The sequence below is a fragment of the Coturnix japonica genome, chromosome 2 (genome assembly GCF_001577835.2).
Source record: "Coturnix japonica isolate 7356 chromosome 2, Coturnix japonica 2.1, whole genome shotgun sequence".
In the NCBI taxonomy this organism is placed as follows: domain Eukaryota; kingdom Metazoa; phylum Chordata; class Aves; order Galliformes; family Phasianidae; genus Coturnix; species Coturnix japonica.
In genome coordinates, this window is record NC_029517.1 from 41,057,097 (window position 1) to 41,083,040 (window position 25,944).

The 25,944-nt window shown below is 44.0% G+C and overlaps 1 protein-coding gene and 1 long non-coding RNA gene across 38 annotated transcripts in view; one reads left to right on the plus strand and one right to left on the minus strand.

The window, feature by feature from the left end:
• The window catches only part of CLASP2 (cytoplasmic linker associated protein 2), a 114,375-nt gene extending 92,561 nt beyond the window's left edge, over positions 1-21,814 (minus strand). For 28 of the 37 annotated variants that reach the window (XM_032442425.1, XM_015854136.2, XM_032442416.1 and 25 more), the window contains exons 1-5: positions 21,083-21,813; positions 13,077-13,155; positions 4,460-4,563; positions 1,169-1,260; positions 787-862 (exon numbers count right to left, since the gene is read on the minus strand). In XM_032442425.1, coding sequence (XP_032298316.1) covers positions 787-862; positions 1,169-1,260; positions 4,460-4,563; positions 13,077-13,155; positions 21,083-21,277 — 546 coding nt within the window. In that variant the 5' untranslated portion in view covers positions 21,278-21,813. Of the gene's footprint in view, positions 1-786; positions 863-1,168; positions 1,261-1,977; positions 2,142-4,459; positions 4,564-13,076; positions 13,156-21,082 lie in introns of those variants that run through there. The other 9 variants (XM_032442423.1, XM_032442405.1, XM_015854125.2 and 6 more) reach the window with 4 other exon arrangements.
• LOC107309372 lies at positions 6,570-12,747 on the plus strand. Its single transcript, XR_001553161.2, has 3 exons — positions 6,570-6,779; positions 6,966-7,061; positions 11,041-12,747. It is a non-coding gene; the product is annotated as an uncharacterized LOC107309372 (long non-coding RNA).
• Positions 21,815-25,944: the final 4,130 nt, after the last annotated feature.

Consider the following 25,944-nt stretch of genomic DNA (forward strand, 5'->3'; position numbering starts at 1 on the left):
AAAGCATAATCATCACAACAAAAACTGACAATAAGACAAGTCATTATTCTCCATAAGGAATTTCTGGAATACCTGAATAGTCTTTTGTAACAATTTGCACTAAAACCAGAACTTTCCTATCAAGATATAAACTACATCTTTGCTAATTATTTTACTTTACAGAAAGGGTAGTTAAGCACTGGAATAGGCTCCCCAAGGAGGTGGCTGAGTCACCATCCCTGGATGTGTTTAAAAATTGACTGGATGCGATGCTCAGGGACATGATTTAGCAGAGGGTTGTTAAGAGTTAGGGTACTATGGTTAGACTGTGGTTGGACTTAATGATCTTTGAGGTCTTTTCCAACCTGTGTGATTCTATGACAATGGGCAACAAACAAGGCAAAATCTTAACAGATTTTCTCCAGAACAGAGAAACGCTATGTCTAAGAAACAGAGACTATGAGCACCAATGCCCATCTCCTGCCAATGCTGACACCTTCTTTACTGTATTCTTATTATTCCCCCTAAGACACAGAGACAATTTAACCATTTCCATTTGAAGGTTTTCTGAACTTCAACAGATGTCATCATTATGAACTACATCTTGATTTTCACTGCAGATGTTTTACTTATGTGAGTTGGTTTTTTTTTGTTTTGTTTTAACTACATGTTAAAAAATTAACTACAAAATAAGGACCTACTGCAAAGCAAGCTTAGCAGCTTTTCTTAAATGCCTTCATTTATTTTGCATTCATTCTTCTCTCTAAATATGGCTGTTGAAGCACCAGGAAGTAATGAAACACTCACCTGACTATTTGAGTCACCAAATGCTGCACACAGATGTAGTACCAACTTGCTGAGACTTAATGGTTGGGCACCATAACTGGAGAAAGAGAAAAGAAAAAAGTATTATTCTGGCAGAAAAGTAGAAAGTGCATATTTAGATCAGCACTGATAAAATACAACCATCAATCAGGTTCCATCTTTGTCTTACTAGTCCCATGTTTAGTGAAAAAAATACATATACCTTCAGTCTTTCTTTTGGAAAGTTTACTGGTCAAGTTGTTCAGATTTTTCCCATTTATTCTTTTAACTGAATCAGACTTCTTGAAGTATTAGTTTCAGACAAGAAAGGACAATTCAGAAAAAGGATAGAATCTTTATGTCTCCATAGAAACAAAAAGCTTACATGTTTAAGGTTGCAATAAGACACAAACACACTCCTTCTCGGGATCGGTAATTCTTGTGTTTAAAACCAACAGCAAGGCGTTCCCAAATGTACTATAAAACAGAAATAATTGTCTTTCATTACCAGGAGCACAATACAATGTAATTCTATCCATTTTCTATAACTACATTCATAACACTTACAAAAAAAAATAATAATAATGCAAGACAGGTCCATTGGAAAAGTAAAGACACTATGCAGATAAAATCAAGTTATAAAATATGCAGTAACAAACACAATATAGATCACTCCTAAGCTAAAAACAGTTTCAAGAAATGTTCTTCGGAAATCTAGCTACGTTATTTGTATTGCTTGAGAAACAGCTTTAGAAAACACACAGGACTGTTACAGCTGCTAAACACAAACGTTAACATTTCCAACTAGGGACTCCAGCAGAAGTTGCTATATCCCTTCTGCTTCACATTGTTTCCCAGCCAAGATTTCCTCTCATCCTGTTTAGCTTGTGTTTATCCATACTCCTGCTGTCCACTTCTCTCCTACTTCTGCTTTAAATTTACTTCTTAATTTCCCAGTTATTTCTTGCCTATTCATTCTACTTTCTTAGCTTCCATTTTCATTCTGTTTTCACTTCTCCTTTTGTGCTGATGCCGCTTTCCGTAGTACAATTCTCTGGCTCGCTAAGCCCTCGGTTACCCTCCTGCTCATTTGTTTCCTGTTGCCTTTCACTGTCCAGCTCATCATTTTACCTCTCCATCTCCCTGTCAATCTCCAGCTGCTCGGAGTGTAAAGAGTGTAAACGCAAAGCTTACGAGACATGGGATTCCCAGTGGTACCTCAGAGCGGATGCACAGCCCCAGAGTGCAACTCCCCCAGCTGCAGTGCTGCCATTACAGCCAGCGCGGCGTGAGCATCCGCGGCAGCGTCGCCTAGCAATGGCCGCACTCTGCCAGCAGCACATCTCGTGTGCAGGCACCACCCTCCCTCCTGCCCCTGGAGAGCTGCAACCGCGATGTGCAGGGACTGCATAACATCTCCTGGTTACCAATGGCTGTGTTTGGCTTTGCAGAAAGAATACAAACAGCTATCGGTCAACAAAACAGGCAGTGAGAGAACAGGGAATACTGCATCGTTTGCACTGATGAGGAAGCACACTTCACAGCAGACATAAGATGTTCTAGCTAGAGCCTACTTGATTACTTGTATCCATCCCGTGGTTTCTTGTTTGTGCATCTCATACTACATCACAGTTTGGAAAAAAAAAATCCAAACCCTTCGACAGTCAGAATATAGCTTGTCAAAACTGCACAGCTTAACAGCAAAGAACAGGATTTTACAGAAGAAAACATCCCTCCGATTAGCCCACTGTACAGGACAAATGTGAAATAAAGGAGATCTCCCTGGTAGGTGTGCAGGAACAGCCAGAGGGGCAACTGTACAAAAAAAGAAAGTAGACTGATAAAAAAAAATCAGTGTTTTGCTATGAAACCTACTGAGAATACTGAATCCATCTAAGCAGAAATTCAAACAGCTTCTAAGAGATTTCAGCACTTCTGACTTGGTAGCAATTGTTTGTGCCAACCTCTCGTCATCCTATTCATGCATTAATACTGTCTGTATTCTTATTTTGATGGTATCCTGCACATAAACAGCCATGTCGAGCTCTTAAAAACAAAACAGAAAACAATACAACACAAAAAATAAAACCCCGAACATTAATAATGAGAAAAAGGAACTGACAACAGGACAAAATTAGTACTATTCAGAAACACATCAAAACAAACCAGAGGAGACAATCAGGAAGAAACTTACAAATTTTATCCCCCAAAAAGGTTTGCAACCAGCTCCTCCAAAGGGATGTTTTCTGCAGCAAAGGGAGCCTAAAACTCTGTAGGAGGCACAGGAAAGACTCCTCTGTTTTGGTCCTTGCTACGATGATGATAGATGCTTTTTGTTCAAGAATTTAATGATACATAAAAGCTATCCTGGAAGCTGACATTAACCATGCCTCCACTCACTTACACATTCTGTTCCTTGCACCCCACAAATCTTGTATTCTTTCTTACACTGCAGGTAAGCTTCCTTCTACCATCTTAGTGTACAGCTTAACAACAAATGTTCCCTTAGGAAATGGAAAAATGGACCGGTAACCACAACTTGTTCATCAGCTGGGCCACGCAAAATCAGTGCAACCACTCTCTTTACTAGTGACTGTTTAAGGGGAAGTGTCTCCAAGATGGAACGCATCCAACCAAATGCTGCTTAGAGATGGGTGTACCTCTAGGTCTGTAAGAGAGGCACTTCAGAGCATCTTGGGCACAGGAACATGTCACTTGTGAGCTACTGAGCAACGAGCACTTAAGCATCAAGTGCTGTGAGATCGCTTGGCAATGAATATGATCAAAACTACAATGAGAGAGTGGGTAAAGGAAAGGCTTCATGGATGACGCTGCAATACTCCAATACCTAAATCCTACTTGGATCTGTAAGTTTCTGCAGTTGCTTAACTTGCAATCTTTTTGTACCAGCACAAAAACAAAGCAGTCATGGACAGTTTTCTCACTGCAGATAAAGTCTGAAAAGTCATAATCCCTATGAACAAGCATTCAAACTTCCATCCGTGAAGAAACAAAGCCAGGAATTAGCAAGCAGAAAAACTTCATTTTGGTTCACAAGAAATAGGACACTCCCTATTACCTTCTGCATTTAAACTCCGAAACAGATCTTTTTAAGAAATTAAGAACTCAAACAATTGTTTTTCCTGACAACTGGGGTTCTCAAGAGTTCCAAATAATGTCACTCCTCCATTAATAATGTCCAGTTAAGCATTCGCATTTGTCAGGCTTAGGGAGTAGATATACCAGACTTAGCACTTGGAAGCCATACAGTATCCATACAGTACTAACAGCTGTAGAAAGGTTTGCTGAACTCAAACTTCAACATATGACAAGGCAGAAGGAAACATCCCCATCTGAGTTTGTCAAAGGTTCATGTGGCTGTCAAACATATAGAAAGCTAGATGTTCTAAGTTAGAATGCACCATCTGAACTGTTAAGACTACTCCTGCTTGTTCAGGCACAAAGTAAATTTTAAATTCTGAGCTAAATAAACTTACTTATTCCCATTACACAAACTCAGACACAGGAGCATCACTGTTAACCCATTAAGAATATCTTTAACATTTACTTCATTAACAGTCACTATAACATAATGATAAATTCAAAGTCAAGCTCACGCTAAAGTAATATGCTCACTGGAGACCTACATTTGAATCTATATAAGGTGAAAGCATACCATGGGCGGTGCTGCCTCATCCATCAATTTCAATATGAGATTCTGTGCTTGCTCTCGAACTTGATCTTTGGCATCTCCCAAACGATCTATCAAAGGCAGGAGAACTACAAGAGAGAAAAAAGAAAAGTAAACAAAAGAAACACTTATTCAGTGAGGACTTTCAAATGCCAAAAGGTATCTTCTCCAACAGATGTAAGGTGTACCTCATTGAAAAATAAAAGCTGACTGTTAAGTTAGCCAAAGTATTTTCAATTATGAAATATATTCCTGAACGTGTTATAAAAACTAATGACAAACGTGCTGAACTGCAATTGAAGAACATGGACTAAAATAAAGAAATAAAGCTCCCTGTCTTAAAAACTGAATGAATGGATTCCATTTCACCTTCAGGAAGTATGCCACAAACTTCTAAACGTCTGGCTTTTCTGAAGAATGACACTGAGACCCAGGGAATGGAGGGGAGGAGAAAAAAAAAAAAACAGAATACTGTCAAATCACTGGAATTTTGCTATTTAATTATGAAAATGCAACATGTTTTAAATACTCCTTTTCATGCAGCATATCTTGTAACTCAGTCTTATCCCGATAGAAGTTATTATTTTACAACAAAGCGTCCTCAAATAGTATTTAAATAAAATTACATCAGAGATGATGGATTTCACATCCTACAAATTAGAACTCATTAAAAACCAAAGAACATGAGAAATCCTTGCTTTGCTTGTGCTTTGATCAGCACTGTGCAGGATGCCTTCCATGTGGGGCCCACACGCACACTTCCAACTCCCAGTGCTCTCACTACCACTTCTTCAAAGCAAGCAGCAACAACACTGAGTGCTCCGCTTTTGCTCAGGCCTTTACAAGTGAGGTAGAATTGGCAGGGATGTCACCTCCCACTTAGCTCCCTGGGGACAGAGCTTTTAGAGGCAGTATCAGTACCTGAAACACAACCTGGGAGAATGAGTGTCACAGGCTAACAGTAACATTTACCTCTTAACAGCTCAACCTCCTGCATTAGCTTTTGTTCCTGATCTGATTCACAGGTCTCTAAGAGCTGGAAGCAGCAGGGAGGTAATCCTAGCCGGAGCTCTTACTCAACACAGATCACCACACACAGCTTTGTAATTGTCCTCCAAATCAGTATTCCACTCGAGCAGGGACCGAGTTAGCAATTACTGGGTAATTTATTTCAAACTTTTAACACCAGCCTAGTATTTACCACGAGTCTTCTGGAGACGCTCATATTCCAACACCGGCTCACAAAGTTAAACCTAAAATCTGCCTTAGCTGTGTTTGTTGGTGTTGCATTTACAATCACCAGAGAGCCCTTTACAGCTGCTGCTTGATCCCTCTCTCAGCCACTGACTGCTGTTCTCCTCACCAAAGATAGAACTCCATCCCCCTACTTTTTGAAAGGAAGAGATGGAAGAGTTCTAACAGAACTTGATGATATTATAATAACAAAACAACAGGGTTGCCAGCAAGAGAAAGGAAACGGAATCATTAACTCTGAATGTCTGCTCAGTCTTCTGCTCCTACATAATAGAATTAAAACCCACAGCTGTCTCCATAGCTTGATATTATCGGACAAATACATTGCTGAGGTTTGAATTTTTCTCCACCTGTATCTGAACACTTCCTAATTGTTCTAATCTGCACACTTAATTCACCTGGCTGTGGATAATGCAGTGACACCTCTTCCTTTTTTCGTTTTTCTTCTCTTTTTCTTCCCTATTTTCTCTTCCCCCTTTCCTCTGAATAAGTCAGTAGAGCTGCCTTCATTTTACTCTTTGAAGGGCTTACCCTCACTTCACATTTTGTGAAGACCAAAGAAACATCCTGAACATCAGAAGTCAGTTTTGGGAGTACACAGCTGATCCCTCCTAAACTCCCTGCATATTTACTGCTTACCTTTTTCTTTCCAACAGTACCTCCCTGACAATTTCCAGCACTTCTCAGCTGAACTACAAACTGCACCATCCCTTACTGCTGAGGCCTACAACGCTCACCTGACTACTGATCAGCTCGAGGCAGCTCTTGCTTCACAAAGAGGGAAACAAAACCAAACAGTGAGCTGTTCCAAGGGAGGAAAGCACAGCGAGTGCCAGTCCTGTTGGAGCAGGGCTCTGTGGTGACTCATCGGCAGGCTGAGTCAGTTCAGGGAGCTGCAGATACCAGCTGAAAGCACCAAGACAAGCACAGAGAGCAGCTACTAGAAGAGGCTGAGCAGAGATGATGAGGTCACCGCGTTAAACTAAGTGATGACACAACCCACAGATTAGTAAACATGCCAGGCTTTGTTACCCATCTGGCTCAGGCAAAGGTACTACTTACTGCAATAGTTGTTCAAGGGCCCACAAGTCTGCAGGCTTCGCTTTTTTCAACCCCCAAAATAGGGAGAAAAAAAAACCATATGAAATGACTTTCAGCTGATTGCCAATGGATAAAGTTTCAGAATGCTCACCTAGAACAATTCAAGTTCCTAATGCCTCCATCACTTTTTTTCCAGATGTTATAAATGTTTAGCAAGAGCTACTTACATTGCTGCTTTCTCTGCATTAATGATGGAAAATAACTGGAAGGTGTTTGCTCTCATTTCGTCCAGGTAAGTGGGAAACGCATCTCCCTACCTAAATAATCTTAGACCATTCTCAAGACACTTGGCTTTCTCTCAGCATCCTGGTTTCCCCTCTCTTTTCCCTTCCCTAAGCCTCCTTGCCTAGCTTTCACTCAGTGCCTCCTGGCCTCTTCTTCCTCCATGCAAGAAACTTTGACTTCTTAGCAGAAACCTCATCTTAACCTGTCTCTATCCCTAACAGGAGCAGGCTAAGACATACCTGCAGTACTGAACTTCTTGCATTAGGAGATGAGAGCGCTATTACTTTCCAAAGAACAGGTGACTAGAAAGTACATCAGTGAGAACAATGCTTTCATCTCCCACCTTTATTCCAAACACAACTGAACAGTCATTTGGCTGACAGTGTAAGTTTTATGCTTTCTCACTGGCATTATCAACCTGATGCTCTTCTTTATGCTGCAACGCAAACATATGTATTTGGTAATTTATGACATAAAGGTGTCAGTAATTGCACTCTACAGCAAACATTAATTCTGCCTCACCTGTCTCCATCTAACCTGCTATCTATAGCTGAGTTGCTGTTTATACATTTTCCGAGTGCACAGTTATTTCCGTATTATATCCCTAACAGCTTGTTACCCAAATGGTTTCTTTTCCACTGTTTTTCTTCCTTTTCTTGGCTTGGTAAACCTAAATAAATCTTCATTTATACAAATTCACATAATGATTTTATCACTTCTATTTGGGCAGCATATGCAAGATTTAGGGTCAAAACCAGCCTGTAGAGTCAGAGTACAGCCTTGGGAGATTACATATTTATTTTCTCTAGAGGCATGGGAGATAGTAAACAGGTAAATCATAGAAGTCAGTGCCTAGAATGGCAGCCAGTTTATTTAAAAAGATTCTGAGCAGCTTAACTGTATGACCCCCACAGCAACGAATTCCGCAGGTAGCACAAACAATTTTCTTCTGTTAAACTTTAACAACTGTTCCTTCTGTTCTGACACAGCTCTTTCAGTCTGTATTATTGCTCCCAGCTCTCTCTGTCTTCCTTTTCCTCTTGCCCACTGCTCTTTCTAAGTGCCCCTTTTATTCAGACCCTCTCCTGCCTACCCACGTTTCCATCAACTAACATCAGATGGTCCTTGTCAGCTCCCCTAGAGTTGGAACAACATCAGTATTAGTAAAAGCTCTGTTACTAAAAAGTGCATCTTCTTGTTTCAGACGTTAAAGGAAAAGGCCTTGGGGGCAGAAAAGAAAGATCAAACTTAGGCAGCTGTCTGCTAGTTTTCTCAGAAACCTTGCCAGTTCAGGAAACACCACTAAATGGCTGCCAGTATTAGAAAGAAGGGAGGGGAAACAGCTGGACTGGCAGTTCGAGCAGACTCTTATTCTGTGAGAGATGTACAGAAGCAAATATCTCAAAGAGGCTCTGACAAGGCCAGCAATATGGCTGGTCTGACAGCACCGAGACTGCTTCTAAACAAAGAACCTTGAACAGGCTTTTGGACATAAGAGGTCCACTAAGGTCTCACCTCCTTCTCATGCTCCTTAAGATGAGGTATGATCCAGAACAAGAGAGTTCAGTCAGGAGATATCTCAGACATGAATGTCTCTCTATGTCTCTTCAGGAGCCAAGACAAGCATTAATGGGATTATTTAAATCTGCTGTTCATCATCAAGAGGGAAAAAAATAAAAAGAAGAAAGAGAAAGAAAGGAGAGAAGGGGAAAGGGGAAAAAAAAAAAGAAAGCAACCACGGAAAGGGGAAAGGGGAAATGAAGGGGAAAGGGCAAATGGGAAAGGGGAAAGGGGAAAGGGGAAAGCAGGGGAAAGGGGAAAGGGAAAGGGGACAAAGGGGAAAGGGGAAAGGGAAAGGGAAAGGGGAAGGAGAAGGGGAAGGGAAAGGGGAGGGGAAAGGGGAAAGGGGACAAGGGGAAGGGGAAAGGGGAAGGGAGGCGAAGGGAAGGGAAAGGGAAGGGGAAAAGGGGAAGGGGAAAGGGGAAGGGGAAAGGGGAAGGGGAAAGGGGAAGGGAAAGGGAGAGGGAAAGGGAAGGGACAAGGAAGGGGAAAGGGAAGGGGGAAAGGGAAGGGGGAAAGGCGAAGGGGAAAGGGGGAAGGGAAAGGCTGGAAAGGGAAGGTGGAAATGGGAAGGGTAAAGGGGAAGGGGAAAGGGAAGGGGAAAGGGAAGGGGAAAGGGAAGGGGAAAGGGAAGGGGAAAGGGAAGGGGAAAGGGAAGGGGAAAGGGAAGGGACACATTTCTTTCATGATATAACCATGAATCCTTCAGGGTCTCAGCCCCAGGAAACACAAGATGAGAGCTTAAAGTCCCGACAGTTTTAAGAGGTGCATTAGATGTACAAGAAAACTATAAAGTGGGGAGCTAAAATTAATTAGAATTGTGCAAGAAAGGGAAAGGAAGGCTACAGTTTGTCAGCTCTACTTTACTGACATTGTATTTTTAAGGGTCATACATTGAAGTACCCACAGTAGCAAGCAGATGGTACTCCAACTCAGAGCCTATCAGCATTGATCACTTAAACAAAAGTCATTCTGCTCACATGGAAACATTGTTATTTCACAAATACAAATTCCAGTGCTATCTGGACAGGAGGTAAAAAGCATTAAGGGGTGAGTTGTGTGGGTGGTGTTTAGGTTTTTGTAACAGCATTAGGGAATCCGTCACCAAGATGAAAGAAGTCACAGGCTAAAAGTGCTATGGCCATTAGCTGTGATCACTAACCATATAGGGAAATGGAGGAGATTTAAGGTTCTTCTGAAATGCTGCAGAAAGTTCATCTTCACTGAAATTCAAAAATATGAGCCACTAAAAACATCTGTTCTAAAGGAAAAAAATACAGATAACTGAGTCTCCCTTTGCAGCCTTTCCTATAACAAACAAAAGAAGGAAATACTCAATATTTATTGTCTAAAATAATCCTACAGCACATAACCAACAGTTCTTCCTGAGATTATTAAACAGTAAAATGAAAAGCCAAAGTAAGAACAACTGACGTGCATTTACATGCAACAAGGTATCTTTGAGGCAGGCTTCTCTCACATACATCAGAAAAGAAAAAAAAAAAAGCTTTATCTTCTATGAGCAATTTGATTTCATTTCAAAGTTTAGTCTAAGCTTTGAGGTCAGTTGCACTTTGAGCAGAGACTTGGGCCAGAGGAACTCACAGGATCCTCCCAACCTAAAGTATTCAAGGTTTCATATTTAGGTTTAGGCTTATCCAACAGCAGGCCTTGACATTAGTTTCAGCATTTCAATTCAATTCATACAAATATGAAAAAAGTCAGTCCTTAAAACCTGAAAGTAAAATGCTTTTCAACACAATACATGCCCATGATAGCTCATCCTAAGACAGTTCTTGATTTTCATGGTAAGGAGGAAAACATTTTTCCATACATCATTAAATCCACCTACTGAACAGTCACACTGCAATTAAGCTGCATGTTTAAGCCCTTTCTATCCAAAAATGTCATTCCATCCAAAATTGCTGCTCCCTAACTGGGGAAAAAAATGCAAAAATTAAGAACTTTGACATCAACACTGCTATTACATACGCTCATAAATACACACCTGTGTGTATTTGTAAAGTACGCGTATGAAATCATACTCAAACGTACATAAACAATGTGTGGTTCTCTACCTGTCATTTATTTTTATCTTATTTCATAGGTAATTAAAACATATGCTAAGACCTCTTGTAAGATTTTTTATCACACATTTGTTCACATTTTTTCAGAAACCGTTCTCATAAGGATGGGCTGGGAAGCACAATAAGGAATGGGGGCAAAATAACGTTCACTTCTTTAGAGAACAAAATTACTTGTTATATACAGTATTTTAATAATTGATGCCTTCACCTGGGAAAACAGATCATGACAAGGTAATTAAGTACTCTTACGTAATCTCTTTTAATCACAGAACAAGCATTAGTATTAAACAGTGAAAGATGGAACACTCAAATACTCCTTAATCTGCTCTATTTTTCCAGAACATAGCCTCAAGCCTTATCAACTAACACCTATCCTGACTCTTATTGCTTTTAAAGTGAATACTATCAAAAAGATCCAAATCATTGCATCCGAGTTCCTACAACAGTGATGTATCTAAAAGGATACCACCTTGGAAGAAAGCTACTGCAACACTGGCTTCTTTCCTCTGAAAGTGAATGAAGTCTTGCCTCTTGTCCCTAAGTCCATACATATGTCCTGGGCTGCCTCATCCCAGGAGCAGAATTTGGCACTTGCTTCTGTTCAGCTTCATGCACTTGGTGACTGCCCAGGCTTGACATATGGCAAGATCTCCCTGCAAGGCCATCTACCCTTGAGGGTGTCAACAGCTCCTCCAGTTCAGTGGCATCCTTAAACTTAGCTTACACTCAAGTCCTGCATCCAGACACCATCTCCAGACCAAGCCTTTCCTTGACAGATTAAGCACTTGATCCTGTAAAGAAGAGTGTGACTGAAAAGGCTTAAAGATCATCACTGACAGCTTGCTTTCTAACATCCTAAAATACCCAATAAAGAAGTCAAAGAGGGGTTGCACATCTCCTGTTTATGCCATCTAAAAAATGCACTAAGTTTCTTGGTCTAGTTAGACCTACAGAGCAGTGTCTTAAAGACTGCTGACACTGCAGAGCACTACTTGGGCACACAGCTACTTCTTCTATCATCTGTAAAGAACCACGTATACTTTAAATTAGTACACGCACGATCAGTTCCAGCAGAGGAGGCAAGACCTTTGTGACAGCTTACAAACTTCTGAGAGCTCTCTGTAGTACAGCTCTGCAGAAGGAAACTCAGCTGACAGAATGCACTTGGATTTTTACAATGTTCTCAAGAAGGGGGCTTACAAGAATGAAGGTATCATACAAATAAATAGAGAATAATGCGTGGGGCAGTAACTAAGAAACATCACACCGGGCTGTAAATACACCATCAATGAAAACGAAACGTGTTGTCAGACAGTTTCATGAATACATTGGGTCAATTTTCAGGAAGCAGTAATGTAACAAAAAGATTATCAATAATTATGAAAGTAATCTGTGATGTAACGGAAACAAACATAACTATGCAATAATAATCCCTCTGGATATGACATAAAAATCCCTCTGGGCTGTTCTGAATTCCTCAGTTCAAAAGCTTTACAACTAAAGGCACTGAAAGCAGCAATGAGAACAATAAAAACTGTGGAACAGTGTACAAGAAACAAGCCACAGAGGAGAGAAGGGTTAGGGATATTGGAGGAGGGGTATTCAACAGTTACATAAGACAAAGATATGCAGTGAATTATAAGAAGAACATAAATGATGGCTTACACTCAATGTATGTATAAGGTCTATGTATCTAATGTATCTAATGTATAAGGTGAGCACGCATAAAGTTATTACATAGCCAGTCCCACAAATGAGTTTTTTCACACCGTACATAATTAAGCATTACTACAGTACACTTTAGAAGTCAAAGGCATACACAGGCTCCAAAACCATGAACTGCACAAAAATGGTGACATTAAAGACACTGAAGGCAACATCTATGCCTCAGCTGGCTCTAAACTCTAGGACTGTTAGCAGTTGGCACACTGTGTTGAAGGAGTAATCCCTGCAGTATTTTCTTTCTTTCTAAATTAACCTTTGTGTTCCTAATCTTTCAAATTTTGTCAGTTTCTTAACAATTAAAGACAGCAGTGGAAACCCAAAGAACAGCAAGCTTAAGGTTCTGACAGACAATTTAACACAGCTGGGTGTGCAGGAGGAACAAGATACAAGATAATTCACACACATTTTGAACAAGGACATGAAGCTAGGTACTTCTGTTAAAAACAGCCTGTGATAAAACAACAGTGTGAACGCCCTGGTATCACAATCCCTTCTCAAGGAGAGCAGCAAAATGCATTGAGCAGATACATGAAATTCACTCATTTGAATTAGGAGTTAACTCCACATGTTCAGCTACCACTGCTGGGGCTAGGGGTGCAGTGTTCCTTCTTCCTTTTGGTCTTAGACAAAGAAGGTTACTTCTCACTTACCAGTTCCTGTGTAGGATTTAAAGCGTCCCGATAGTCTGTGGACAAAGGCACCTAAAACATCTAATCCCAGTAACCCCACCTGTTGAAAAGAAAAGCACCAGATATACAAAACTGAAGAGTACAGAATTCTTTAGAATAGATTCTCAAGAAATCACAGACCTTGTAAGAAAACATGCTCAGCCACCGCATCTTAAAGAAAAATGAAACTTCTTATTAGAAAGCTGACAACTTCTTAAAAGCTTTCATTAAGACAAATTTATCAGCGTATATTTGGAATGGATCGATTGTATTTACATATACCACAGCAATTCAGATTTTTCAGTACTTGCCTTAAAACAGAAAGAAAATAAACATTAAAACCTCAGTGTTTGTGACTATAAATGATAAAACTCAATTAATTAAGAGGACTAAGGAGTTGGAAGTAGCTATTAATCTCTCTGGGTTATAATATCAGGACTGCGGTTCTGCACTTTCTTCCTTTAAAAGAAGACTGGCAGAAGTTTAGCTCAACATGAAGTAGAAACCAAAACTCCTTAGAAACAGAGGCCAACAGCAGGACAGGCATATTGCTTAGGGTCTCACTTCCTCTACCAACTGCTGAAGGAAACATAAACCAGAAAGCCTCGGCAAAAAATAAATTGAAAGAAAAAAAAATAACTAGAAGGAGTCTGGAAGAGCAGTTCCCAGACACAGAAAAGGCAAACAGATTGAAACACAAAACAAATCAAGCCTTCGAGTGTAAGCACTACTACAGGCAGGAAAAAGAAACATTTCCCAGATGCTGAGACTTGCTTCAGCCTGGTTACTCAGCTCATATGAGGCAATGACAACCTCTTCTGAACTCCCAGCAGAATTCCGAGAAGCTGACTCTGTCTCCCATGACAGCACAGACCACACCACACATCTACCTGCCTCCTCAGCTACACCAGTTTTCTTTTCTCTTCACTCAATATTGTTCAAAATTCAGAAACCAGCACACGGTTCAAAATGCTGCTGGGATTCTGAGTAATTCCCTCCTGTGAGCAGAAACCAGCTCAGGGACAGCAGCCATTTACACTGAAACAAGAAGGTGGTCAGAAGCAATTGGTTAAACCAACCAATTGTGACCAGCTGGGACACATCTGCTCCCCTTTTATTATCCTGCACCCAGTTAAAATCTTCATTCTTAATTCCCTCCAGCAGCTCACTGTGTACACACAACATACATTTTCACGTCCTGAAGTTACCTCAAGGTGCTGCCCATGAAGAGGCCCATGCCCAAGAAAAGCCTTCCTGAAGCACTGGCATTTGTAATCTCCCCACAAATACATAAGCAGAAATAATCCCTTCTATCAGCTATTTATTTCCATAGAATTTGAAGGCACATTTTCTTTAAAAACAGTGTTTTCTTAAAATCCTTCACTGTAACAACTGTCCACCCCAGGCAACAGGCCAAAACCAATCTGACTGGAGATGAATGGGAGCACAGGCGGCCCACACACACAGTGTCACGGGACTCATGTTTCCACAGGAAAACAGACCGCTAAGCCACCCATAAAACCCAGGATCTGAAACAACCACATAATGGAACAGATTTTAATGGATTTATTATTACTAGACTAGATCTCCTCCTAAGTGGGAGGCACAACAGTCCAGCTTACTTGGAAACTCATTTTACTACATGCTAACAGACAATATGCAAACGTAAGTGGATGCTAACCCACATTACACTAAAATCTTGCCAGTAAGTAACTGGAGCTAAGATTCAGGAAGATGAGAAAACAGAATACTGCAATTGTTAACTTTAAACACAGATCGGTTTTTAGGGTAACATCAGAACTTCATAAAGACTCCTTCCTTTAATGTTATTTTCCAGGTTCTCAAGCTATAAAAGACTTCAGGTTGAGATTTTGTTTGAATTCTTTTGGATAAACATGCTGTTTTCTTATGCATCCGTTTCCAGACTACGCATTCACTTTAGATCTGTTCTCCAATGGCAACCTGTAAGATAGTTTTCCTCTGTGAGTACTCTGTTATCTATCTTCCAGTGCTGTGCTGCTATGGTTTGGGGCTTTGTTTCTTTAAAGTCTCATCTGCGCACAAACAACAGCCATTTGGAAGATCTGAGGCCCCATAAATCTCAGTGAGAGGCCTGATAGTTATCAGAGGAAAGTCCCATCATGACCATCAGAGAATCTGACCACCTGCATCTTCCTTGCTGTAAGAGTAGTTTGATACAAAGCACTCTGATACAATGCTTGTGTGGTCCATATGTTTGTATCCCTCCTTGTGAAAAGGAAAGTTTAATCAGCTCTTACAACGTAAGTCACATTTACATGGATGACGTTGGTTCTTCTTAAATTGCCTATCAATGAATTACTTAGTGATTGCAGAGTTCTACTTCAGTAATTAGTGCAAATAAGCCACCTCAGTAAATACTACCAGTTTAAACACCATGCTGAGTGTTCAAGCGTGCCTTTTTAAGGAGCTATTATCAGTTGGCATCACAGAATCACAGCGGGTCTGAGGAAAGCAGAGACCTCTGGGTCCATATGCCCCAGCCCCTACACCCAGAGCGCAGTGCCCAGGTGCTTTTGGAGATCTCTAAGGAGGAGACCCCACAGCCTCTCTGGGCAGCCCATGCCAGCGCTCTGCCATCTGCAAAGCATGGAAGTGCCGCTGCATGTGTTCAGAGGGAACCTCACATGCTCTGTTTTTGGCCCACCGCCTCTTGTCCTGGCTCTAGGCACAATGGAAAGAGCCCAGCTCTGTTTTCTGAGTCACTCCCCTTCAGGTGTTAACAGAGATAGATGACAACCACTTGAGACTCCTTCTGCTCAAGCTGAACAGGCCCAGCCCTCCCAGCCCCTACTCACAGGAGTTGCTTCAGGCTCTTCACAACTTTCCTGTACATCCACATCTCTCACAGGCAGGGGAGTCCAGAACCGGAGCCAATGCTCCAGATACAGCCACACTGATGCTGAACTGAAGGGAAGGACCTCCACCCTTCTCCTGCTGGAAATGTTGGGGTGCATGCTATGGAGCAGCAGCAGAACTGATCTGCAAGATAAAAGGCTCCAACTGCTCCAGCAGCATTGGGCCACATACTAACGTCATCATCAGCATGGCTCTTTTCCACTGTCTTCAACTGGGGATCTCTCTCTCATAGTTTTAATTATAATAGACATGGTATTAATCATGTTGCGTGCATGTGTTCATATGTGCAGCGTGCTGATTCATGCAGCATATTAACAAGTACAGCATGGCCTTGACTTTTAAGTATGCTGACATGTAATGTGCTCATGCACATGCAAGACTTGCAAGCTGACACATTTTGTGTTGTCACACCAGGTATGATGTGTCAGTGCATGTCAAAAGTGCATGTGTGACACACTTCAATGCAAGTCAACACAATTTATCTTGCATGTTGTCATGTCATCACATCCTTGTATTGTCCCTGTCTGCCAATACTCATTGCCGTGTACCAACACACTGCATGTTGTTGCTTATTCAGTATCAACGAGTGCCAACACATGTTCAGTGTCACCACATGTAAATCAGTGTTTCATGTGCTCATGTTCAAGTATTGCAGCATGCCATCTGTCAACATGGGCTGCACTGTATAAATGTAGATTCCCGTCAGTGATGTAAGGGTGGCAAATCATATGTGAACACATAAAGTGTGCCAAAACATGTTACATGTTAACATGTGCCAAAGCATGCTGAAGTCTAGTGCTGACATCTATCAAAGCATACTGCATGCCAAAGCATTTACCAACACCTCTGTATGATCATATATGTCAAAGCATATTGCTTGTTGATCTGTCAGTACATGTCATGTGTTGATACATCTCAGTCTGCTGTGTGCCAAAACTTCTTTTTTAATACATGTCACACATTAATGTGTGGCAATGGATGCTGAAGCACGTTGCACACTGATGTGCAGAAGCATGTCGTGCATGGATGCATGATGAGTCATGCCACGTTTGCCAGAGCATCAGGGTATCTAAGTGTGTTGCAAATTGACACAACACACATTGATATGTGACTTTCCATGTCAACGTATGCCAGCACTATGTGGGCGCATCCATTAGACCATTTTGCATGCTAACACACCAAAGAGTGTAACATGACATTTGTCATCATCTAAGGACGCGGTGTTGTCATACAGTGACATGCGTCACCTATAGAAAGTTGTCATCACATGTCCAAGGGCACTGTGTGACATGACAACTGTTGTGTTCACCCGTGTCAACACGTCACATTGTTACAGTTGTCCAAGTGTGACTTATATAAACGCTTGTCCATGGCTGGCACACCGACAGATTTCTTTTTGTGCTGTGATGTCATAACATGTATGACACCACATGTCACGTATGATGCCATGTGTCACATGCCAGGTTTTTCTGTTAACACATCAGTCAATATATCTCATATCAACAATTGTCACATTCTACCCCACGCTGATGCTGGTCAACAGATGTTGTATTTATGCATGTTAAAGCATGTTTGTTAAAACATGTCACATGTCCATGTGTGTCATATGTCGAGCTGTGCCAATACACCTCAAAGTGCTGCATGCTGATGTGTCTCACAGCACGCTGCATATCAATGCATGTTCATGTGTGGCCCCTGTCAACACATGTCTGAATTGTCAATTGTTTCCTTTTATTAACAACCATTTTCTCATTCAGCTCCTCCTTCATTTACTTACGTGTATGCACAGAAATTACAGCTGCTGCTACTATCCTAAACTTGTTTCTTGACTCTAAAACTGCAGTGCAGTTTTCCCCTCCTTGCTGCATCCCGTGAACTCCTCCTGCTGGTAGCCTTCTGTTGAAGACAGCACATACTTCCTAAAATGCTAACAGACAAATACAGCAGCCACACTACTGTTATTTTAGCATCTCCTGCATTTGGTGATCTGACAAAGCTTAAGGAATAGCCTGCTTTCCAAGAAGCACAGAGTAACCATTAACTCCAAGGATCTGCCTGGGAATAACAGACAAACCACATTATCTGGAAGAGACTGTGAAATTCAGTTTTGTTTGTCACTCAATAGTAATCTGCTGCTCTGACACAGAAACAACATTCATTTACTGTTTTCCTGCTGCAACTGAGGAAAACATTGCAACTGCAAAGGTTAGAAACCCAAATATGACAATCTTTTTGCTCACTACTCTTCTCACACAAGCAATACTTTGACTTCCCATCAGAGCATTAGCAGTGATATTTATTACTGCCAGTTGCACATGATTTAGCTGTAGATCAGCAAGTTGGCTTCACCGCTCAATAATTACATTTTGAGAGGACAACTATTTGATTTTATAGGCTCTAAAAGGGACCACAGAACACACACAAACTGCTAGCTACCAAAAGCACACTTGCTCCACTCTGCAGCTGCTGAAGCACTATTTCTCCTACGGAGTCTTTCAACTCTTCAGCAGATGTATGGAAGCAGATTTCCAGATTACTTATCTGACTCAGACACAGAACAGTTTGAGCTACCAGACTGTTTCAAGTTCGATAATCCTGTAATTCTTTTCAAGTGACTGTCAAGTACGGCAGGTCTTCCAAATCTGTTTGGACTAGGCACCATTCACAGGGAAGAACATGCAGGTTAACACAGCAAAACTACTATGTATTAGTAATAAAAAGATAGGATACAGTCAGAAAAGTGGAAGGAGTTCAGTGCTTGAAGTTTGCCCACAAGCCTGAACACAAATATTAGCATTGTTCCAGTCTTGTGATTGCCAGGTATTTCTAAGCTTTGGGAAAACAAATACCAGCAAAACACCACCGTCAGCCAACTCGTAATACTCTGCATCCAACTTATCTCCTCCTTAAAAAGGAAGATTACATAATTCACTTCCCTACGTTTTTGTTGGTTTTTTGTGTTGTTTTTTTTTTCCTCCATTACTTTTCACAGCCCTGGGAAAGCAGCCATTTAAAAACACAGACACAAAAGACAAAGGTTATAGGAAGAAAGCAAGCAGTCCCAACTACCGCAGAACAAACCAAAGCATAGTGCCAGAACGCTAAGCACGCCATTTCCAGTTCAGTGGGCAACACTTTGATTGTAATTAGGACCCAAATCAAGGCGTTCGAACATGCACATCCTTTGTGCACTCCCTGGTGTCTCTGGAAGACACTTAATCACTGATTGCATAAGCCCTCTGATGGACATGCTAACTCAGCCCACAAAGCACACCGTTACACACAGCCTTTAATGAGGATTCATCTCCCTCTTCAGAGTACTCCTAGTGTTCCCCAACAGACTTTCAGCATAACTCCATCCCATTCCGGCACCCATCAACACATTCTTAATTCCACCTTACTGATTTATCAGCTACTCAAACTGGTAATTGTGCATTCCTCTAAGATGAGCTGGATGAACTCACTAGTTTTCCCTAATCTGCCTTCAGAGTTCAGAACTACCAGTTTTGTTTTGCTTACTAAAGCCCTATGAATAGCTGCCAACTTCAAGAAATCAAAAGCACTATTTAAGTGGTCGAAATCTTCTTCCCACAAGCTGATTCAACCCTGCTGATAACAAGTCCATACCTGTTTACTCCACACCTATTTGTTTTTTCCCGTTTGTTACCAAGTCCAAATCCACCCTTCTATTCTTATTCCCTCCATTTCCTACCGCTCACGGTTATTTGAGGCATAAACTTCCAGGGATGGCATTTCTCAGCTACTGCACAGCTCTGAACCGAGAGCCCCTGCATCTCTCTTTCCCATTATGGCCAGTAGAACACATCATACACAGAAACTGAGTTTTCCATCAGCACATCCAGGGCGAGTTATGTTTGTTACTCCCTCATTACCCACATCTGTCACCTACAAGGAAGCAGTGCTCCCTCTCCTAACTTCCTTGTATGTTCCCTACTTGCCACTCCAGCTCATCAGGCTCAGCAGTTCTGATGAATAAGTCAGCTGCCAGCCAATATCACCGCTCAACTCAACAGCCACGTCAAGCTGCAACACAGAAGTTGGAAAGCAGAATATTCTAGGTGCTGTATATCAACCGCTTTGCAGAGGAAAAGGCATTCAACAAACGAACAAAAACACAGTAATTAAAAAACAAAGATTAACTGAACATTTGTCTTGAAAACGCGTGCGAGCCTGTGGATCATTCGGATCCAGAGGTTGTTAATAAATTGAGATCTAACATTTCGACATGGAATAGAGTAGTTCAGCTGGGCTCGCTCTGCAGATCCGTCCCAACACGTGCTTGTTCAAGACAAAACACGCACATGAGACGCAAACCAGGGCTCCCCCGAATCCTGATAGCTTCCATTGTGAATGAGGCAGCAGATGCTGGCAGCCAGCACCGCACACGGCAACACCGGAACTGATCACAAAGCATCCGAGACTTCTCGCTGCTGCGATTAACAGTCACAATGCCTCAAAACACAACTGTGCGTGTACAAGGCCGCCACCGAGTGACACAGAGGGAAAGAAACCACAACACCTCGAGATCTGCTTTTCGACTCCCAGTTTCACCCCTTTAAAAGGGAAACAGCTTAAGCCATCCCGCTGAGACGAGGAACCAGCCCCTCCCTCCTTACAGCCCAAGAGCGGGCCCAGGTCTCACTCTCCCCCACTGCCGACGCCCACGGGCACAGTGAGGGCTGCAAGGGAGAAGCGCAGCGCTGCGGGCCCACACTGCCGCCCGCTGACGGACTGAGCGTTCACACGCAGCACAAGGAAATCCCCGAGGCGAAAGCGATGGAACCGCAGCGCCCATCGCTCCGGGCCGCCTGCCCGACGGCGGAAACATTCCCCGACGTGACCCGCCCGCACCGCCCTCGTCAATCGCCGATCCGCCGCTCTTCGGCCAACGCCGAACGGGCAAAAAGCCCGACGTGAGTCACCGCCGGGCCGCTACGGGGAGCCGACACAACTTCCCACGTACTGCAAAGCCGCCTAAAGACGACGGAAACGCTCGGCACGGGCACCCACGGGAACGAATCGCTCTCCGGAACACGGAGAGAAGCCGCCGGTCCCCCGCCCGGCCTCACCTTAAAGTTGCTGGAGTTGACCCAGGTCGCCAGCTCGTCGATCACTTTGTCGAGGCGCTGCTGGTCCTGCTCCATGTCGGGGGAGCGGGCGGGGTCTCCCAGGTACTCCAGCAGCTCCTGGCCGACCTGCAGCCTGCGGCCCACGTCCTTCTGCTGCACCTGGGCGCAGAAATAGTCCATCCCGGGAGGCTCCATCGCGGAACGAGGCGGGGAAGTTCGCTCGGAGGGCGCCGGGGAGCCGGGCGGGTCTCGTGGGAGGCGGGCGGGCTCACGGCGCCTCTCGGAGAGCCCCGCGCCCCGGCTGCGCGCCCGGAGCCTCCATGCGGAGCCGCCTCCGGCCCCGAGACGAAGCTTCGAGTCGGAATCCGAGATCCTCGGGGGACGCCCGGCCGCCTCCGCACGCCGTCCCGGAGAGCCGCTCGCCGCGGGTTAAAGGCGGGTTCGCTCTTACAGCGCGCACCTCACGGCGCCGTTCTCCCGGGCCGCCCTCCCGCGGGCGCCGCAGCGGCGAGGCCGGGCCGGACCTCCCATGCTCCCGACGCCGCGGCCTCCGGCCCCTCCCGCCTCAGCTCCCAAAACTCGGTCCCGGGGCCTCTCGCTGCTCTTCCTCCTCCCCGCAACCGGGCCGGGCCGCGCGACCCCCGCCAAACACAGCGGCACCCACCCGGCGGACACCGCCGTCCCGTGGAAGTTGCGTCCCCCGCCCCGAGCGGCGCCAGGCGGCCCGGGCGTGGCCTGCGCTGTGCCCGCCCCTCAGCGCGTCCCTCCTCTCCTGCCTCGCGATGCGGCGATCCCGCCCCCTGCGGGCTCAGCCCTGCGGAAGGACGCGCGTGCGCAGTGCCGAGGCCCCGCACGGCGGGTGGGTGAGGGGGCGGCGGCTGAGGGGCGTTGGGGCGGTCAGTGCGTGTGTGTGTGTGTGTGTGGCCGAGAGACTGTACGACGGGCTGGGAGCCCCGCAGCAGCGAGAGGGAAGAGTGTGGAAGGGGAAAGCGGCGCCGTTCTCCTCCCGGCAATGCCCTCACGAGCGCCCTACGGCCATTCGCCACGCCCTCTGCCGTGGCGTGAGGTGGAAAAGCCCGAGGAGCCGGCTCGGTTCCCACGGCGCGGCTGAATGTGCAGAGTAATAGCCCACCTACAGACCGACTTCATTTAAAACACGGGGCTTCGCGAGCAGCGGCTGCCACTCGGGGGTCAGACGGAGCGGTTCGAACGCCGCCGATGCAGGAAGGGGAAGGGAGGTGCCGGCCCCGGCTCCGTCCCTCCGCCTCGCCCTGCGAAGTGCCGGCGCTGCCTCTGAGACAGCGGGCTGCGCTTCCCCTCCTCACCCTACTGTCCCCTATGGCAGCTCCTGCCTCAGAGTGCCGCTGGTAGCTCAGCTCCCAAGGACAGAAGCAGAGGACTCAGGTCCTTTCAATGACAGCGAAGGGTGCAGTCGCTCTGCCGTCCTTCTGATACCGCAGGCATCACGTTACACTACGGTGCAAGCTGCCGCTGGGACAAGCGATGCCTTTCTTCCCGTGCTGTCACGTACTCGGTTCTTCCCTCTCTTCCACTGCAGCTGGTGTTGCTTTGACCTTGTGCAAGCACTTTATAGAGATCGCTTTTTTCTTTTACACTGATAGCCGTCGTGTCGTGAAGGCTCCACTCGGCTGCAGGATGCTGCAGTCAGTCCGTGGCTGACTAGCTCGCCTCATCAGTGCTAGCACTGGGTCGGACTGCAGGACCTCCACGTATTCCCTTCGTTCGGCTGCTAAAGAGAAAGTAACTGAATAGATCACACTGGACTCTTGGAATAACAAGAGCTGTAAACAGTTTCAGTTCAGCAGACAAACTCCCCCCCCAGAAAAATCCCCTAGGAAATGAAAAATTCGCATTTAGTTACAGTCCAAGTTAACCTCAGTCTCTTAAGATGGAAAATCCTAAGTAAGTCAATAAGTGGGGGGAATCCCATAGCGCTAACTTCTCTGAATTTCCCTTGATTCAATGCAAATAAACACTGATAAGGTCATCTAATGAGCTGTGAATGGCACTGAAACCAAGGGGAAAGGTGAAGTACAATAAAGCACTTGTAATGTTGAAAATATTTTGTCAACTCAAAGACAACATCACAAAGCTATGTGAAGTGCAAAAGAAGCACTTGAAACACTGCTGGCAATACTGAGTGGACATTGGTGGTGGCCTTTTTGCTGTTAAGTGTTGCTCGTGGCATTTTCCTTTAAAGTCCTAGCCCTGAACTGTTGGTGGAGACAAAGAAAACCATGGTCCAGTTTTTCTCTCTGCCAACAAACAGCAGTTTCATTTGGCATGTAGAGCTTCTGGATATGCTCTTCTTTTTTTGGTAAGGCAAGAGCAGCATTCCAGCGCTGCATCTAGAGTAGCTTCCAGATCACACAATGGACACAGTCCTATGGTTAGATGTTCTCACAGAGCCCTGGTGGACTTTATTCCCGGGGATGTAGGCTTGGCTCCAAGAAGAAGGCCTTTTCATTGAAGCCAAAGATCTCTTAAAGCCTCTTACGCTGGGCTAAGGGGATTGCTTCCTTTGGAATGCAATCTTCTTTGTGATAGGCAAGCATGTGAGGGTAAATCCACTCTGGTGTATTGGTAACAATGCACGGTACTTTGCAGAGCAATTAAGCCTCATAATTGAATGCCAAATCAAAGTTTCCTTCAGTCTTCTGGGTATGGCTGGCCAGCAATGCCAGCAGTTACAGCAGGAGCTGAGGTAAATGACACTAATCCAATGAGGCGAGTTTCCAACCTCAACTGCAAACCAAACCTGTTTCCACGCCCCCACCCCACACAAGTGAGCGGCACAATCATTGCATGGAATGTCCTGTTCTGAAAAGGGCAGGAATCGTGCTGGGAAATAGGCTGGGAAGGGAGAATGCTGTGCTCTTTGTCCCTTTGGCTAATGAGGAAGTGTGTTTGGGAGCCCTTCTGGCCTTTCCCAGTGGTACCTCCGGCAGGCTGAGGCCTGTGCCCATCCCCATTGCCAGCTCCCGCAGAGGGACTGCCAGCCACTGCAACAGGCAGGCTGCTTTCCCACACTGACTTCTGACAAATCCTTCCCATACAAAAGACGCAATCCAGTTGGTGAAAGAACCACAAAAATCTTTTAAGAAGCCCGTGATTTAAAGGTCTCTTTATCACAGAAGCACAGGCCTTAATGATAAAAATAGAGCGAATTTAAACATGAATCATGCAGAAGGTTCCAGTAAATTACAAACGACACTGCCTCAGCTTGCACTGGAGAAATCCCTGAGAAAGTTGTCCTCACATTCCTGCCACATTCCTCAGCAGCAGTCACAGTGCTCCTGCACCATGCTCCAGATGGGCAGCTCCAGGCAGTGCTGGGATGGGGCCTTGGATGGTGCCTGTATGTTGCACAGCACTGTGTATTGGTACACGCTGTTTGCTTGTTTGTGTTTATAGGTTGGAGATCAGAGCACACAGGTTTTTGTTAATGTTGTCAGGAGGTAAAACAGTGTCATACTGTGCCATGTGAAGCAGAAATGTGTTACCGTTTTTGCTGCTGTCCGTGTTGTACAGGCATTTATTGCATGTCTTTTCTTACCTTAGTTGTAAAAGGATGACGTGTATCTTTTGAAGGTGATTTTATCACTGCTGATAACTTGTAAGAATGGTCTGAATTTCCCCCTCCGAGAAGAATATCAGAATAATGGAGTAATACATATATTCTGAATGTAAATGTAAGGGAGATCCTTCAGGTGATGTTGCGATACCTGTAGCAAGTTGGTTAAATTAAAATAAAAAGATAGTTAAAGTCCATTTTGTCACAAGGCCTCACAGATATAACTATCTGTAACTGTCAAACCCATACTCAGTGCCTTCTAACTTTTGCTACACTTGGGCTTCTTCCACAGTTGAAGTTACACATTTACTAGAGGTCATTTTCATATGCCTGTTTATGAGATGGTCAAAAGTTGCAATTATAATCTTATATCATATATAATAATTTTTCTGATATATACTAAATGGATTTGATTGCAGAAATGGGTGGGGGTGCACAGACTGATGCCTGATTGCTGGATTACTCCAAGGCATTAATTCATTCCTTATGGTCAAATATGTTCTAACATGTAGATGCTTCAATTACACAATTAATCCTGATGTGTCTTTTATGAATCATTTGCTAATTTTCTTGATGTGTGTGATACAAAGAAAGAAGAATAACTTGAAAGGTAATGAAAAACAATCATAACATAGATCAAGGACGCAGTATCAGAGATAACCTGTAAGCCGCCATTTCTCTTCTATCATGTTAGCCTGTGACATCCCCTACGCTTTTCCAAAGCTCTGCTGCTTAGCTCTGTCCTCTGTGTCATTTCTGTACATGGCAAAGGTATTTATTTGTCTCTAGTAGTAGAGATACCCGCCTGTCCTTTGCCAGAGGGTGATGGCCTCTCTTGTGCGGCTGGATACTTTGCTGGGCCTTGATTGATTTTGCTATTCCATCTGTAAATCCCTGCAACACACCTGCAGGATACAGCTGTGCCCTTGCTATTAATAGGACCAGATTCAGCCATCATTTATTACTCGAGAAATTCCTACTTTATCAGGATTGATCAAGCGAGGTTTTCTCACATATGCAGTCTGCAGGAATCTTCCTCAACAAGGTAAAGCTTTCCTTGCCTACATACAATTTAATACACGCCTGATTTGAGGGTTCTTTTTTGCATAAGTAATTGTATGCATTTACATTTTGGAAAGAGTTTAAGTCGGCTGAATTTTTTGCCTAATTTTCACAGGTTTTTCCTCCGTTCGGTGGACAAAAGCCTGTCTGGCTGCTGGAGAGCTCCCTCGTGTGGTGCATTTTCCCGGAGCCCTGAGCGAGTATT